The following is a 17956-nucleotide window of genomic DNA, read 5'->3' as shown; positions in this document are numbered from 1 at the left end:
ACGCACGCAGATGTATACACACACACCAGGTGATAAATGTGATGGGGAAAGATAAGGAGAGGAAGGCAGCAGGGAACTAACTATGGGGCGAGCAGGCTTGGTTTCTTAATATCCCCCCTCCCGCTGTCCGTCTCCCGCTGGCCACTAGAAGCCCCACAAAGGCAGGGATTCTTTCTGTTCGCCTCCGTATATTCTTCTCCTGGTGCAATTCCGGCACATGGCTGGTGTCAATAAGTTTTTGTTGAATAAATGAATGAGTGAGTGAGTGAACGGATGAGTGAATGAATTCTCAAGGGGAGGGTGGTGTGCAGTCTGTTCAGGGGTCAGCATGCCCTGCCTGTGCCCCAGGCTGTGCTGTGAGGACCCAAGTGTGTCAGAAGTGAGGTGGGAACCACAGTACCTGCTCCAGCCACTGTGGGGAGGGAGCAGGGAGGCAATGTATTAAAATAGTGATGGTGGAGGGAGGGAGGGAGGGGTGATGAGGAGGGGGCCACAATGTCCTTCTGCCCACCTCCCATCGGTTCAAGCAAGCCACATGGTGAGCCCCCAGGCAAGGACTTGGGAAGTCCCCTGTTCCCCCTATTCCCCCAGCAAGGCCGGGGCAAAGGTGAAAATGCAGGGAGGGAGGAGGAGAGCGGTGTCAGCACTTCAGCCCCAGGTAGTGAGTGACAGAGCCAGGGTGTGAGCCCGGATCCCTCCTTCTGGCACCTGCATCCAAACAGTTACGACATTCTGGTTTCCATAACGTGCCATAGATGCTAATGCACAATAATGCTGCTGATGAAATGGAACCAGGGGCTAGTGGGCGGGGCTCGGGAGCAGATTTCGGAGACCTTGACAGCCTTGGCAGTTTTGTCCTAAATGAGAAGGGAGGCCACAGGGAGTAAGCAGGAAAGCGATATGATCAGACTTACATTTATAGGGGTTCACGGGGACACCAATTAGAAGGCTTGTGTGAGCATCTGGGGTAGAGATGCTGGTGGCCTGGACTAAAGTCACAGTGATACAGGTGGCAGATGGAGTGAGGTTCGGGGTCTGATTTATAGTTATTCTATGTGCTACTCCTTTTTGCTTTGGCTGCCAGGAAGCTCAGAGCCACACGTGGTGTCTCTAACCCCTGATGCGGTGGCTCTGTCCAGACTCCCCTTCCTCTGGATTTCCTCGGACACTCATTTGTCTTGTTGGGCCTGTGTTTCTGATAACGGCCGCCCATCCTTTGTGGAGTGAGATGAGATATAAATAAAGCGATGACAGTTCTTCCTCATCCACGTGCGCATCTCTGGGGATCTTCGTCTTTATCTTCAAACCAGCCTGGAAGCTTGGGGAGACCAGACCATTTCTTTCTCCTTTGTGCCAAAAATGCCTCCAGGACAGTCAGCTTTTCTGGGGCCACATGGCACTGGCCGTTCCACTCCCATCTGGCATCCGTGGGCGGAGGAAGGAAAGGAGAGGATAATAACATGGAATAAACTGCCTCTGAGGAGAAGGACCATCTGCATCCTGCACGCCTGGAGTGTGGCGCTGGGGCTCGTGACCGGTCCTCAGACCGCCCTGGCTCACTTACTACCCCACCCGAACTTCCTGGGCCCCTACTAGGCGCCGGGCACTGGGGTTATAGCTGAACACAGGGTGGAGAATGTCATCGGCGGCTTAGGAGCCTGGCTGGTTTGCTAAGTCTGCAGGGAGAAGTCTTCAAACGAGACCCCTGGGCTGTCTGTCCACGCGAGGTTTCTTTGTGGACCCCCTGCGGACCCAGCCTCTGTGTACACTTAACACTCAATTAAATAACAGCTGGAGACAGGGACTTCCCTGGCGGTCCAGTGGTTAAGACTCTGCGCTTCCACTGCAGGGGTCGTGGGTTCGATCCCTGGTTGGGGAACTAAGATCCTGCATGCTGCATGGAAAAAAAACAGCTGGAGAGAGTGGTTGGCTGGGACAGTCTTGGTTTACGCCTCCTGTTGTGTTCCATCCACCTGTGTCCTGCTTTGGGTGATAAAGTTAGATCGTCACCCTAGAAGCAGCTTAGAGATACCAGGGGGCCTCTGGAGTCAGGCTGCCCGAGGCCAGCATCCCCTCGCTCTGCAGCTGACAGAATGGCTTGTGGCTCCGAGCCTCAGTGTACCCATTTGTAAAATGGGTCTAATAACAGTCTCCACCTCATAGATTTACTGTGGGGGTAAAATATGATAGCACTCGGCCCAGAACAAGTAGTGACTAACTTTTGCTCCATAGTAATTATTGTATTACTTATACAATATAAATTATTATGAAAATTTCTACTGAAAGTCACCCGTGCTGGCACGGCATGTTAATCAGAGTGGGTAGACAGTTTCAAAACATAGATAATATTACTTCACATGGATTGTAACATGCTATCAATAAACTGTGTATTATGTGTGTTTACCTATGTTTCCAGACTTCATGGCCACCGTATGGTCACACAGAATTTTCCTCTCAACCCTAGGTATCAGGGATGATGATTAACTTTATTTTCCAGATGTGGAAACTGAGGCTCAGAGGGGCTGAGTGGCTTGGGCTGCTGACGGGCACAGCCCTCTGGAAGTCAAACCTCAGGGATTGTTCTGGAGGCTGCCGGCTGGGGCTGCCCGTCCCTGGGACGCCCGTCCCATGGGGCGTTGGGCTGGGTCTTTTGATGACCGGCCCATCCCAGGTCCTGGCCCCTCTGACTGCTGGTGGCCTCCCCTGGCCTGGTCCTCGCTCACTCCAGCCCTGCTCTTCCTGCGTCTTTGGGTCTCTCTAGGGCTTCTTGGTTCTGGATGCACTCTGCCCCTTCTCACAGGCAGCATGAGGTGAATTAACCCAACTGAACGTGGGCTGGTACATGATGGAACAAGCCCCAGAGAGTCTCCATCGCCTGGCCCACCCTCTTGAGCCCCAGGCTTTGGAGGATCACTGGTGGCCCCAGGGAGGAGGGGAGTCACCCCGGGCCCCCCAGGGTGTCGTGTGGGCTTGGTCATCACTGACCCCCTCGCTGGGTTTTCGCCTTCCAGATGAGATGGACCAAACCCCCCCAGTGCGCTCCGAATATCTGGTCTCAGGGATTCGAACTCCCCCCGTGAGGAGAAACAGCAAACTGGCCACCCTGGGCAGAATCTTCAAACCCTGGAAATGGAGGAAAAAGAAAAATGAAAAATTGAAGCAGACAACGTCCGGTGAGCACCAGGGAGAGGGGGCCTGGCGTCACCGTCACCGCGCTTTCTCTTGCCCATGTTGGGAGGGGCAGGCTGTGCTCTGTGGCCTCTGACGGCCAGGAGCTGTTCAACCTCCTGCGGGTCCCCTCTCTCCACCGGCCCTTCCAGGTCCCTGGCTGGGGCGGGGGCGGGGAGGCAGCTCCAGGTCCCACCCGTAGCCCACTCACCGCCCAGCCCCTACGGGGCACACACGTCACCCTCGACCTAGTTAAAAACGCAGACTCAAGGTCAGTGCAAGGCCAGGCTGGAGCTGAGACCTGGCTTGTAGCCATCTCTCCTTCCTGACCACACCGGAGTGGGGAGCACCCAGACCCTCACTTTGACAGCCCCGGGGCCTGGGTCCCACCGTCCCCAAGAGCCCCCTGGGGGATTCACTCAGAGGGTCGGGGCCTCAGTTTGGCCTCGATACCGACGCTCACTGGCTCCTAAGCTCCCGAAGCGGCTTCTCCTACCTGGGCAGCCCCGTCCGATGCTCTCCTCCCACTAAAGGACCCCAGAGCTCCCCTCACTCACCTTCAGCTCTGTGGGGAGCTGGGTTACGAGGGGCTGTGCCGCTGCCCCCGCCCCCTTGAACTCCAAGCCAGGAGCTCTGGCCATGAGACTGACCCAGGGGACGCATGTGGTGACGACAGCACAACTGGCCATAAGAGTAAAAGCGACACAGCACGTTTCTAACAACTCAGTGCTCAGAAGCCCCCGTATCCCAGCGCTCCTGCCCGTCTCAGGGACGGGAAGCGGGATCAGATGGGCAGCCGCTCCCAGGGCCAAGCAGCAGCGGGTTGCGGGCTTGGGGTTGGAGCCCTGGCAGCCGGGCTCGGGTCTGGTTCCTGGGCGACAGGGTGCCCTCGGTGAAGCGGAGGTCGGTGCCCTGAGAAGCAGACCCCAGGGGAGACAGCGTCTCGGCTCCCGCAGGCCCGTTAGCTGCGGCTGGAAACACTTAGCGAGGGAGCTGCTCGTGGGGAGTTAGTCCTGGGCCTCGGGGACCCGCCTGGTAAGTACCCGTCTTGGGCTGTTGCCTCTGGCGGTCCCTGGGGTCCCAGCCTTGAAGTGCCGCAGACTCCCGGGCTCGGAGGACGGCAGAGGCAAAGCCAGTGGCGGGGGGCAGGGGGGGCTCCTAACAGCAACAGTGGATACTTCCACCCACACTTTTTACGCAATTTACAAAATTATTTTTTTAACTACCCAAGAATTTGATGGACAGATTCTCGTTGTCAAGGATGAAAGCAGAACAAATGTTGATATTCGATGAACCTTGTGTGGCTTCCGTGTGCCAGGCACAAAGTAGACAGGGAGACCCAGACCCTGCCCGCTTAGAGCTTTCCGCCAACTGGGGGGTCAGGCGACAGACAGGCACGTGTGACAGTCATGACCCTGGCGGGGCTGAGGAGGAGGTGGGGGGGTGGGCGTTGCCCTGGGCTGAGAAGACCCAGGTGACGAGGTGACACTGGGCTGAGACGTAATCGGCCCCCTGGAGGAAAGCAGGGAAGAGTATTGCAGCTGTGGGAACAGCTGCGCAAACGCGCCGAGTTGGGAAAGCCTCGCCTGGGCGTCAGCGAAAGGCTTGGGGGGCCAGAGCGGGGTGACCTCTGTGACCTTGGGGAGCCCCTGATGCTCTCTGGGCCGTGGGGTTGGAGGGTGAGCTGCGTGCTCTCGGGACCCTGTGCCCCCAGCCCACTTGGCATGGGCTGCGGGGAGCAACCTGTGAGTTTTTCAGGATGCTGTGTGGACCCTGCCGGGGGACTGAGGGTCTCCAGGTTAAGACCTGCATCCCCGCCTTCGGGCAGGCATCCCCGCTGGGCCCTTTATCAAGCATTTGGAATTCTGCAGATAGCACTGCATTTCATTTATTTATGCTAAACCATTCTTTCCCCCCAAAGTGTGGGATGTTATTTATTTCAGCCTATCCAATCCCCGTTTTCACAGGCATCCTTGGTTAGGATGAGATGAAGTAAAAATAAAGATGATTTAGAGAGAGGAGAAAAAAAAAACAAACAATGCAGACAGTGGTTCGGGCAGAGTGGGGACTGGGTGCCACTGTGAAGGTGGCTCTCGGAAGCCTCAAGTCTGGGAAGCGGCATCTGAGCCCGTACCTGCTCTGGGAGGGGTGGGGTGGTGGCTTGGGCCGTGGGGACAGGTGTCCTGAGTTGCAGACAGCAGCCCCTGGCAACTGCCTCTTCAGGTCGTTGGGAGGACTCACAAGTCAGTGCCTCTGAGCAGGATGCCACCAGCGCTGCCACCCAGCGCTGGTCGGACAGCGGGGTCCCTCCGTTCTGGAGACCTTCACCCTCGTCCTGCTCGCCCCTGTTTTTGGACTGGGCGGCAGCCTCTTTGCTTGCACCTCCCAAAGCCAGAGTTCCGTTTCTCAGTTTTATCCACACTGCTGGCACCTGGAAATTGGATTGGAAATTGGACCCAGAAAGGAAATTATGTTCCCTTTGCCCCCAGATGTCTTTCCCCTGGTATGTTTGGGTTTTCCGTATTCACCCCTCAGCGTACACACCCTCAGGGAAGCAGCTGGGTTTCCCCAGACACCCTGCCCCCGTGCCCTCTGGTTCTGGTTGATGCCACTCGCCCAGATGCTTGTCATCTGTCCCAAAGCTCTGGCTCTCAGGCAGAGTCCATGCCTGTCTTGCTCCCCTGTGCCTGGCACACAGTAGGTGCTCAGTAAATGTTTTTTAATAAATAACTTCATGGTCATTGCCTGTCATTGGCCACTAGACTTTAAGCTCTGCTACTCGAGCGGCTGTTTCGTTCCCACATGGGGCAGGGCATTCAGACGTGTGGGCGACCCGGGGCCCTTTGTGATCCAGGCTTATAGCCGGTACTTTGTCCATATCTTTTAAAGAGAGGGTCTGAAGGGTGACATGGGTTTGTGTTTGGAAATTGGATTCTACTGCAGGCAGATTGTTTTCTGGACAGTTAGGGAGAAGAAGGAGCTCATCGAGCAGAGTGAGACCGGCCCCTGGGAGGGGAGAGGCAAGGGCAGGGGGCCAGTTGCTGGAGGGTTTGCCCGGGGATGAGGGGCCCGGAAGGGCTGTTCCAAAGGAGGAATTGACGAGGTTCCTTCCACCCGTTGGGCTCGGTGGAGGGGGATCGGGGCCCAGCTGCCTCCTTCCTGTTCGATTGGCACTTTTTTTTTTTTAAAGCTACTATTTCTTTCTTTCTTTTTTTTTTTAAAGGAACATTATTTATTGGCTGCATTGGGTCTTTGTTGTCTGCACAGGGCCTTTCTTTAGTTGCAGCAAGCGGGGGCTACTCTTCATTGCGGTACGCGGTCTTCTCATTGCGGTGGCTTCTCTTGTTGCAGAGCACGGGCTCTAGGCGTCGGGCTTCAGTAGTTGTGGCATGTGGGCTCTAGAGCACAGGCTCAGTAGTTGTGGCGCATGGGCTTAGTTGCTCCACGGCATGTGGGATCTTCCCGGACCAGGGATCGAACCCGCGTCCCCTGCCTTGGCAGACTGATTCTTAAGGGAAGTCCCTACTGTCACATTCTTTGAAAGCGTGAACCTGGGGCTCATCGGAGGAGCCTCTGGTGGGACAGTTGGGCAGAAGACTGGTCTGTGAACAGACAAAAGGGCGGTCAGGATGTATTTAGCAGGTGAAAATAGAACCGCAGAAAAGCACCCCAGGGTATTTGGGGGACAAGGTCCTGGGCTGGAAAATGAAGGCGTAGTCGGCGGAGGGTGGGAATGGGCAGTGGGAGCCTAGAGAGGGTGGTACACGGGGCATCGCTTCTCAGATGAGCCACGGAAGCCACTGCCTTAAACTGTACTCACTGTACCTCCCTTCTGCCCTGCTCAGCACATTGCTTAGGGGGCAGCTCGGGTTCCCGAACCACACCCCCACCTGGGGGCCCCTCCCCCGCGGTCACCTGCCGCCTCTCTGCTGTCTTCCTACACGGGAGGCGGCAGCGGCCGGGCTCGGGCGGGGCCCCGCGGCGCTCTGCCCGCGACTCACCTGGATGTCTGTGTTGTGCGCAGCCTTGGAGAAGAAGATGGCCAGCAGGCAAGGTCGGGAGGACCTCATCAAGAAGGGGCTCCTGGAGATGATGGAGCAAGGTAAGTGGGCCGCCCCGGGCCGGGCAGGGCTGGGCCCAGGAACGCTGAGCTGGGGGTCGCACGGGGGTCCAGCAAGCCCATCAGGGTGGAGTGGAAGTCGGAGCAGTCCGGTGTCCAGCTGTGGCTCCTGGACCTGAATGAGGCCTCCGTGGGTCCAGTGAGGACCCACGGCTCAGCCCCCGGGCCTCTGAGGACCCATCGGTGAGTTGGCTGCTCCTGGGGCGTGGAGCTGAGTGCAGCCACCTGCCCTGGGGATGGGGGGTTGCTTCCTGCCCGAGCTGCGTGTGGGTGAAGCTAGTGTCTAGTCCTGATTGCCCCGAAGTGGTAGCAGTGGCTTTTGTGTTTTCCTATTCATAGTTTAGTCCTGGATTCGGGTGAGTTCTTTGCTCCCCATGACCACCTAGTGTTACAGCTGCCGTTTATTAAGGATCGATTATATGCTGGGTGCTCTGCTGGGCCTTCTACTTGCCTTCAGCCTTTTGTCCTCACAGCATCCTCGGGACTGGGTGTGGTGGTACCCCCGGTCTCCAGGTGAGGAATGGGAGGGTCTGGGAGGTAGCTGCCCAGGGTCACGCAGCTAGAGGGCCCGGATGCTGGTCAGACTCTGGTCCAGAAACCTTAATCACCGTGGTGTCTGCGAAGCCGCCTTTGTTTGCATCGTTGAGAAACACCAGGTGTTATCACTAGCACAATTAACTTAAGAATTCTTGAGTTCCCCCATCTTCCTCCCTTGGTGATGGCGTGAGGCACAGGACTTGGGTCCTGACGCTAAACTTTCATGCTTTCTAGTTCTCTGAGACCCTAAAGCTTGGCAGGGGTGGTGGGGTCTCAGAAAACCCCACTGCTGCCTGCAGATCTCTCTGGAGCTGGACCAAACTCTTGCCTCCTGATTGAAAGAACCTGGCCTCACAGAGCCAATTCTGTGAGGCTCACGTGAATAAATGGCATTCCTCTCTCCCTTTTAGCCTTAAAATATTACTGGTGTCTTTGTAATTTGGCCCAGGTATCAGGAGGTAGAAAGGGAGGCCCTGGAGTCCGTGAATCCAGATTTATAACGTGCTCTGCGTCTGGTAAGGCCCTTGTGGTCATTCCTCTTCTTTGGATGCAAAGGGAAAAGTACTTTGATGATTATGCTGTCTTCAGGGGAAACATACGTGGGAAATTGCTTAGTGCTAATAATCAAACTTCGCCCGTAAAAGAAACTTGGTATCAAGTCCTGTGACATTCAGATGTTAAACGCTCCAGTCTGACTCTTAGATTTGGGAGAATGTCATTGCTGAGATGGAAATCTGGACTGTTTTAATTTGGATGGAACCAAAAAGCTCTAAACTCTGGCATTTTGAGTATGTTGCCAACAAAACTTACCTTAACTCTTGGGGCAGGAGGAGGGAAAATGAAAACAATATGAAGGTCTGTTTATCATCTGTTTTTAAAAATATTATCACTGATGAAGGAAAACATGGATTTGATTCCCATCAAAGGTAAAGTGATAGGTGAATCATTAAAGGGAAAAACTTCCAGGAGAAGTGCAGTTTTCCCTTTCCTAAACTCTGAATCTTTGTCAAATGATTTTGTCTGGTGGCCTCAGTACAGAGAGCCAGCAGTCAAGTTGACGGGGTAAGCATGTGGTTGACCTGCTCAGGGGCCAGCTCTCCTGGCTTCGGTGTTTGGCGGGGAGATCTCACGCCGGCCCACCTGCAGCACTGCTTTAGATTGGGGTCAGCGAGCCTTTTCTGGAGAGAGTCAGACAGTAGATATTTTAGGCTGTGAGGTCCATACTTATCCCTGCTGTTATCAGGCAAAAGCAGTCCCAGTCACTACACAAAGTTGTGGGTTTGGCTGGGTGCTGGTAACACTTTATTTAGGGACATTGAAATTTGAATTTCATATAACTTCCATGTGCCATCAAGTATTATTTTTCTTTTGAGTTTTTTTTCAGCCGTTTAAAGAGGTAAAATCCCTTCGTAGCTCAGGGCTCTGTGGAACAGGTGGTGGGCTAGATGTGGCCCCCAGGGTGTAGTTTGCCAACCCTGACTTTAGATCACTCTTTCTCTCTGGCTAAGTGATTGTGGACCAGGAACTGAAGGGGCCTGAAACACAGTCTCTTTGCTCAAGAATTGACAATGCGCTCATTAACTGACGCCGCACCATTTTACTGAGCACTTGCTATGGGCCAGGGTCTGTGTTAGCTGCTGAGGATACAGGTGAGCAAAATACCTTTCTCCCAGAACTCCCAGTCCAGTGGGGAACAAACATTAGATAATCCCACAAATCAACATAAAATCACAGCTGAGCTGAGTATGGTGAAGGAAAGGCACGTAGCACCTGAAGAACGTGAGTTGGGCCCCTGACCTGGTCCGGGGCTGGGGGAGGTGATGGTGGAGTGGGTCTAACGGCAGCAGGGGTCAACAGGCTGCTTCTCCGAACTTGCTGCAATTCGGGTCACCTGGGGAGCTCTTCAATCAGAGGCGCTGGGGGTGGGACCTAGGCGTCCGGAGTTTATAAGCCTCCCCAGCTGCTTCCAACGTTGGTGTTACCAAGGATGAGAAGCAGAGAGCGATGGGGGACTGGGGAGCGTCTCCCAGCCCAGTGGAGCAGCCCGCGCCGGACCCCGTGGGCGAAGGGAGCAGGCGCCCCGGGGAGGAGCCAAGAGAAGGTGGGTGCGGGTTAGGGGAGGTAAGAAACGGGGGGCGGGGGGGCGGTCCTGACAGGGCCTGGCGTCCTGCCTGCCTCTCCCTGCAGCATGGACGGAATGGAGAGAATTCGACTCCCCAGCAGGCGTCTGGGTGGCAGGCACCTCTGTGGCTGTGGCGCCCCGGGCAGCCACGGGGCAGGTGGGCTGAGTCTGCAGTGAGCCTGCGGGGCTGTCGCTGGGGGGTGCGTGTTAGAAGCGGGGCAGCAGGCGTTGCCCCTGGGGAGGGACCTGGGTCGGGGGGAGGGGGCAGGGGTGTGGGCTCACCACCCACTCATCTCCCTTAAACTCTTAACTGTATTACCTCTAATGGATGCACAGGGGTAAGGGGAGGTGCGAGAGTGTTTGCCAGCAGGCTCCTGGGGTACATAACTCTTGGAACTATTGTTTCCGTCCCGCACTTGCTCAGAAAATGCCTTTTCTCACTGCGGTGAAGTCGAGCTCAAGGTCAGCCTCTGTCGGTCCCGAATTTGTCCTGGAGGTGGGACAGCAGGGTTCCTGCTGGGTTGGTCGGTGGTCCCGGGAGTTGAACCGCCCCCTCCCAGTTCAGAGATGGCCCCCGGCTTGGATTCAGGAATCATCCTCATCGCCACCACCTGCGCCCAGCTGGGCTGGCCGGCTTTGTAGCCAGGAGCGCCCCCCTGTGGTTGGCTGCCCCCTTCCCTGCACTGAGCCTGGACTTCATACCCAGGGGGCACCTGGGGGTTGAGCGAGCCTCCGCCAGTGACCGAGGGGCCCAGAGAGGCCCCCCACAGGCTGGGGCCACAGACCCTCCCAGAGCTGCCTGCAGTCCTTAGCAGCCTCAGGAACTCACACTTGAACTTCCTTGGCCAGGCCAAAGCCAGGAAGGTCCTCTGCCCTGCACAGGTGTGCACATGGACACACCCCTGGGTCAGTCCCCTGGAGTCTGCCCACAGAGCGGTCAGGAGCGTGGCCGCGTGAGCTGGCTGTGGACGGGCCTGCAGGAGAGAGCCTGCACGTCCCAGAGACGAGCCTGCGTCCAGGGCATGGGTTTGCCCTCCCCGCTCTCCGGGGGGCGTGTTATTTTGTGATACTGTGAACACATGCATTTTATGAACCCCTCTGACCTTTCCTTGGTTCCTGAAGGTCTGGGAATCAGCCGGATTGAAGAAGGACCCTACTAGTATTGTTAGGAGTTGTATGAGATGCGACCAGGTCTGCATGAGGGACCGGGAGCTGACCTTTTCCTCTCACTCCGTCTTCACAGCTTTGACCAGTGACACATCTGTGACAGGCGAGGGCAGGCACCGGGTCCCTGGCCCACATACGATGAGTGAGGACAGGAGCTGGCCCGTTTCTCTGTCCAGACGCCGTGTGGGCCCCGAGTGACTTTACTCCATCCTCCTGAATGTGTCTGCTTGGCTCTGTCTTAATAATTTAAGGACTTTCATTCTCTGTCACTGGATATAAGAAGGAGGTGCTTGTTACCCCGGTGCTGTGTTCCGTGACCTGAAAGACACGAGGTCCCTCTCCTCGGGGCAGTTGGCAGTGATGCGTCAAGTCTGTCTGGCTTCTGTGTGGCAGGAACGCCAGGGGCAGTGTGTGTGTGTGCGCGTGTGTCTGCAGGCAGGTGTGTGCGTGCAGGGTGTGTGTTTGCCTGTTCGTGGCGTGTCCCCTCTCACCATGGCTGCTCTGTGTATAACCCAGCCTCCGACTCCTGGTCCCCTCTGCCGCGCTCAGAAGGGCCTGGCCGGGAGGGAGCGCCCACGGTATAGTGAGAGGAGCAGGGGACCAGCTGCCCACAGCTCCCCCGCCCTGCCAGCATTGCTTAGCAACGACCCTGCCGCCCAGGCTATTTTGAGAACTGTGACTTTTCACTGAACATGATTATGAGCCGGAGCTCTGAGCACAGCCCAGAGAAGTCCTGCAAGTCCGCTAAGCCGTAAAAGTAGGTGCAGGAATCCCGGGACTGTGCGTCGGGGTGCAGCCTTTGCTGAGCCTGGGTGGAGGGTGGGGACCTTTGGGCCTTGCAGCTTCAGTGTTCTGACCATTTCATTGATGATGATGATGATGGAGATGCCGTTATTATGTCACCAGCAGCAAATGACCCGCCCCTTCTAAGGTTCGGTGTCACCATCTGTACAGGGTGGGTGGTAACCACACCTAACGGGGCGGGGAGCTGTGACATTCAGGTGAGTTGCTGCCAGTAGCGTGCCGTGCTGTGTCTCTAGCTGTGCACAGCCTCAGTCAGTGCTGGCTGTCACCTCTGTCACCAACGGCCAAGGAAGCTGGTAGCAGAGACTGTCACAGCTGTGTTTCAAGTATGAGTAAACCAGTCATGAGAGAGGGTCCAAGAAGCTGTAGTTTTGAGCTTGGTGACATCTAATTGTGTCCACTGGGTGACTTCTCTTGGCTTGTGTCTTGGTCTTTTCCTGGGCGGAGGTTGGTTGGCTGCTGGTCAGATCTGGCCCAAGGTCTGTTTCCGTAAAGCCCCTTGAGCTAAGAATGGTTTTAAACTTAAAGGACTTTTGTAAATATATAAACAACAAAGATGAATATGGAGCATGGATATTGTGGCATGTGGCCCAGAAGGTCTAAAGTACAAATGCTGGCCATCTGCTTCTTTCTAGGGAAGGGTAGCCGGTCCCTGGTCTAGACCCACCCCCCAGGCCAGGTAACACAGCTGCACAGATGGCACCTTCCGAGACCCAAGTCTCCAGACTTCTGGCCGTTCTGCCCTCCCCGCGAGGGGAGGTGCAGCAGCCGGAAGACGATGAACAGTGATTACACGTGCACGTCCCCCGCAGGGTCACGTCACAGGCCTGGCCCGAGTCCTGGGCGCGGGGAGGGCCCTGTTGATACCACGTGGGCCGAGGGGCCCAGGCCGAGTGGCCAGACCATCACCCGTGTTCTCCTCCTCCTCCCCTTTGTGAGCAGCAGTGAGGGTAATTACAAGCACACGCATGGTGTTTGCTTCATGCCAGATGCGTTATGGACGTTCACTCCCTGAATTCTCACTCTGACTCTGCGAAGCCAGGAGTATTAGCCCCATTTTATAGAAGAGGAAATGGAGGCCTGGAGACATTTGCTGCCTGGGCACAAGAAACCCCACGTGCCGTGGGGTGGGATGGGTAGAGAGGGTGACCTTATACCTTTTGTCCCCCACCTGGGCACTTCGGGGAGCAGAAGGGACACTGCCACCTGACAGCAGGGAGGAACCAGGACCGACTTAAGCAACGGACCCCCGGCTCTGAAATAAATCTCTCCTCCTCCTCCTCTCCCCGCTGCCTCCAAGCGAGGCTGGTGCTCCCACACTGCTGCCTCCCGGCCGTGCGGACGTGTGCAGCTGACGCTGACACGCTGCACCGCGGTGGCCTGGATGAACTGGCCGTGGGGCCTAGGGTTGAGCCGGGGGCTGTGTGGGTGCCGCATGCCCTGGGCTGTGAGCTGTGTCTCAGAAGGCTGAACATGATCAGCTGGCTGAGCCTCCCTGCCTGGACCCGCCACTCTGTGGTTGTGTGATCTGGACCGGTTATGCTCCTGAGTGCCCAGCCCCTCAGCACTAAGATATGACCCAAGGTGATCAACCAGTCAAAGGCCAGACCCTCAAAGGCTCCAACCACTGAGCCCCAGCAAGGGGAGTGCCAGGTCCTCCTTTCAGCCCTACTAGGAGCCTGGTGTCCTCCATTCTGGGATGGCCACCTGCCTAGACCAAGGACTCCCTGATTCCCGCCTCAGCCCTTGGCTGTGCCTCTATTGGGCTGGCAATGCCACGTGTGGCTAGCTGTGTGGCCACCCACAGTTTAAGCCACCTGGGGGGTAAGGATTGTCTCGTTAATCTCCGCCTTTCCAGCGCTGGCACAATGCTGGACCCAACAAACGAGAAGCATTTGTGTGATGGGGGACTAATGGTAGGAAGGTGGGAGCTGAGGTGAAAGGTAATTTGTAGCCTCGATAGTAACAACCCAGCACCTCCGGGATGGACAGCAGTTAGGGCTTGTCATCATCTGTCTGGGTGGCCTTGGCTGGCAGGATGGGGGCGCCTTGGCTCTGCTCCCCCCCGCCATCTCTCATCCCCAGCAGGCTGGCTGGGCCTGTCCTCAGGGTGAGTGAGGTCCAGGTACAGGAGGGATGAGCGGGAATGTGCAGGTACTTCTAAAGCCGCTGCTGCATCAAACCTGCTCACTTCCCATTGGCCAAAGCAAGCCACAAGGCAGAGGCCAAGGGTCGGGGGCACCACAAAGGCGAGGACATGGGTGGGGGGCATCGTCCAGTCTCCCACGGGTGTCGAAGTAAGAGCGCATAGGCTGGAAGTGGTGCGGCCAGAGGCCAGCGGGTGTTGTGACGCTCAGTGCTGCCTTAGGAAGGCTCTGGAAAGGGACTCCCGGGGTGTGTGGGAGTGTGCAGGGTACCACACCAGGCCTGGGATAGCGTACTTCCCAGGAAGTCACTTCGCGTGTGAATGAAAGCAGGTAGGAAGGGATTCAGGCTCAGCTGACAGCTGAATTTCCTTGCAGACGCTGAGAGCAAAGCGTGCAGCCCCGACGGAGATCCCCGAGTTGCACAGAGTGAACCTTCCACGCCCAAGCAGGAGCCGCTGACCTCGGAGGAAGCCCAGCTGGGGAGCCCTTTGGCCACTGGGACGGACCAGGCTTCCCTGGATGAGACGCTGTCCTCGGACACCCCTTCAGACGATGCAGGTATTGATTGGACACCGGGGTTGAGCTGCTCCCAGGAGGCCATCCGCCTGGGTGGCGACTGAGGTTCCCAGCCCGAGCTGGGCAGCAATCGTGGTAGAAGACCGTCCTCAGAGGCGCAGCCGTGCCCCGGGCTCTGAGCCCTGCCACGCCCCACCACGCGGTTGAGTTTAAATGTTTGCTGGAGCCTGTTTCTCCGGTATCTTCCCAAGTCTGGCAGAGCAGTGGATGAAGGTGCTTCCAGATGGTCCCAGGTACCTTACCATCCACCTTTCCTCCCGGGGTGTCTTTGCTTGTTCCCTCCGAACTTCTGAGCGGGAAAATTCTCTCCAAAGAAGCCAATGTCTGGGAGCATCTTAGCTACCCCAAGGCAATAGGGCAGGATGGAGAAAAGAATGGCCTGTATCGGGTTATTTGCAGGGTGGGAGGAGCTCAGGGCAACGTCTGCCACGTTGAGTGATTCTTGGTGGGAGCCGTGGTGGTGGTTCTTGTGAGTTAAATTGAATAGACCAGGGCAGTTGTCAGGTATGGGGAAGGGGAGGAGAGAGGGAGTGAGGGAGGGATGGAGAGGAAGAAAAGCACGAATCTGCAGAAACTGTGTGCTGTGACGTCTCTACCCCCTGCTCGCTCTGACCTGTTAGCAGTGTTTTCATAGAAACCTTCCAGCCAACCTGGCCGTCAAGCAGGAGGCCTGCTCCCTAGTAGAACTGCAGCTGTAAACATGCCAGGCCCGGCGTGGCGGCTGCGACGTGTCCTGGGTCCCCACGGTGTTGGGCTGAGAAATTCGGGCGTGTGCATGGGCCTCTTTGGCCGGGGCCTCTCTGGCTGGCTCTTTGGCTTCAGAGCCGGGGGTTGAGGGGGGCACCTGTGCTCTGCTGCTGCTTCCCCAGACGACACTCACACCTGCGCTTTCCCCTGCTGCCCCGTCCACGACATCCCTCTGGCCTTTGCTGGCACCTGCCGAGAGGCGTGCCCTACTCTCCCTGGGGATGGCTGTCCCTCTCCAGTTTCACCCCAGCTTGGAGACGCGACAGGAGTTTGGAGTCTGCAGGGCTGTGGCCCTTGGGACAGTCCTGGCCTCTCCTGCAGAGACCCTTTTGTCACTGCTGTGTCCCCGTGTCCCCCACCATCTGACTTCAGTCGGGCCAGTGGCTGGCGGGATTCCGATGGCCAGCTGAAGCGTTGCCTTCCGCCCGGAGTCCTAGCAGCCCAGCACTGCCCTTGAGCGCGGAGCCTCCCTTCTGCGGGCCGTGCACCCCGCCTCCCCCTGACGCCCCTCCCTGGTGGACTTTCTGCTCCCGTCAGCGCCCCCTCTAACCTCAGGGGCTCTCTGTCCATGCTCTTGATTTGGGGATGGATTCTTGAGACCAGAGTTGGTTTGTTGAGATCACAAATTTGTATTAAGGACTTTCTCCTGGTGAGACGTGCTGTTGGGTCTGGGGTTGTGATGATAATGTGTCTGGGTCTCTCCTCCCAGGTGGATGGGAGCAGGTGAGCAAACCTGGTGACCCCTGGCGCTGAGTCCCCGCAGTGGGTGCTCTGGAGACTGGGGCAGCCCAGCTTGGGTAGAGGGATGAGTAGGAGTTGTCCGGGCCGAGAGTGAGGGAGAGCGCGTCCTGGCGGGAAGAGGGACCCTTGCAAGGACTGAGAACAGGGTCAGCTGCTTTCTCTGTAAAGGGCCGGTTGTAAATCTCATTGGCTTTGTGGCTAGGAAGGTTTTACCCCTGCCAGGTGAAGATGTGCAAAGGAAAAGCAATGGCTGGGTGCCAGCAAGCTTTATTTCCAAACAACCCACGGGCTGGATTTTGGTTGGCTGTGGCTGGCCTGGGAGTAGAAAAGACCATGGGACTTTGGCAGAGCTGTAGGTAGATGTGGTCAGAGCCGGGATAGGATGGAGAGAGAGAGGGCTGGGCCGGACAGCCCTTCCCCGAGGGCAGCCCTTCCCCGAGGACGGTTGGTTGGAGCCACAGTGGGGTTTGCACTGTAGGAGAAGCCCTGGGCCTCTGGTCAGTGTGTAGTCTGTGGTGATGGGATGCAGCTCCATCCCTCACCGGGGCTCTTCCTTCGCTCTGGCCCCAGAGAGGTCCTGAGCCCCTGGGGTGGGAGAGATGATGTTATCTGGGTGGCACATGTAAACAACTTGAAAACATTTTAGTAGTAATGTTCATTTTCATTAATTAGAGCAAGTGGTATGGGTTTCTCATTCAGGGTAGTGATAGTTTCTTAATAAATAAATTGAAATTAAAAGCATGGCTTCACTTAAAGTAAAATATAGCAGACAAAAATATAGAAAAGTACAGGGCCATGTCCAATCTCCAAAGCAGGGCCGATTCATTCCTTTGGGGTGTGGTTAGTGTATTAGCAGCTGCTGACCTTTATCATAATGCTGATGACAACAAGGGCCAACACGCTCGGCCGCTTGTGTGCAGGATGCTGTTCTAAGTGCTGTCACGTATATTGGCTCATGTAACCCCCAGGTGATTGATGGGGTTTACATGAGCCACCTGGAAACACCCCCAGGTGGTTGATGTGGTTGCACCCTTTTACTCATGATGAAAAGGAGGTACCCAGGTTAAGTAACTCATCCAAGGGTATAGAATTAGGGAATTGAGAGCAATGTCTTTGACATCAGGTTGACCTGGGTTTGAGATGTGACCAAACGCCTCACCAAGCTGTGTGACCATGGACAAGTCACTCAACCTCTCTGAACCTGTGTCATCAACTATAAATGGGGATAATGTTGCACTTCTCAGGGTTGCTAAAATCAAGCCACTTAGCTCAGTCGTCACTCACACTGAGCGCTCAGAGTGTTTGCTGCTGCTCCCAGGGACTGTCCTCGTCGTCTTTATCATCATCATCACTTTTGTCATTGTCATTATGGAAAAGCAGCCCTTGGAGGAAGGGTGATGCATTAAAGCCTGGTATCGGGTTGCCTGCAAACGCCCCACAGAGGCCCTGCCTCTAAAAGCACGTGTGGGTGGGGATGTGGGTGCACCTGCACTTTGCTATTGAGCGGGGGACCCCCCCCCACCCCCATTCCCCCTCGCCGGAGTCTCTTGCAGCCCTGCAGGCCTGGAATCCTCCACCAAGAACTCTGACCAGGGCTGCGGCTCCTGGTCTGTACTGAGAGGACTGGCCTTGAGTGAGGGAGTGGATTGTAATCTAACTCAGACACCTTAAACTCATTTCTTCAAACATTGCCTAGGCTTAAAAATCAGGAGCATTCATGAAAAATCCACATGTGCAGCTAGCTGCTTTTCAACAATCAAAGTCCGCGCCCACTGGGCCCGTGTTCCCACGCAGCTGCGGTCTCTGGGAGCTGAGAAGAGGTCATCT

General features: G+C 56.4%; 1 protein-coding gene across 10 annotated transcripts in view; it reads left to right on the top strand.

Moving 5' to 3' along the window:
• The window catches only part of PHACTR3 (phosphatase and actin regulator 3), a 414253-nt gene that overhangs the window by 312368 nt on the left and 83929 nt on the right, over positions 1-17956 (top strand). For 7 of the 10 annotated variants that reach the window (XM_082361024.1, XM_082361023.1, XM_082361022.1 and 4 more), the window contains 3 exons: positions 3012-3173; positions 7193-7270; positions 14441-14623. In XM_082361024.1, the coding sequence (XP_082217150.1) occupies positions 3017-3173; positions 7193-7270; positions 14441-14623 (418 nt within the window). In that variant the 5' untranslated portion in view covers positions 3012-3016. The remainder of the gene's footprint in view (positions 1-3011; positions 3174-7192; positions 7271-14440; positions 14624-17956) is intronic. The other 3 variants (XM_082361019.1, XM_082361027.1, XM_082361021.1) reach the window with 2 other exon arrangements.

The sequence above is a fragment of the Balaenoptera borealis genome, assembly GCF_965194805.1.
Source record: "Balaenoptera borealis genome assembly, chromosome: 16".
Classification (NCBI taxonomy): Eukaryota; Metazoa; Chordata; class Mammalia; order Artiodactyla; family Balaenopteridae; genus Balaenoptera; species Balaenoptera borealis.
The sequence above is the reverse complement of the archived record's forward strand: the minus strand, read 5'-3'. Positions and strand labels throughout refer to the sequence as shown.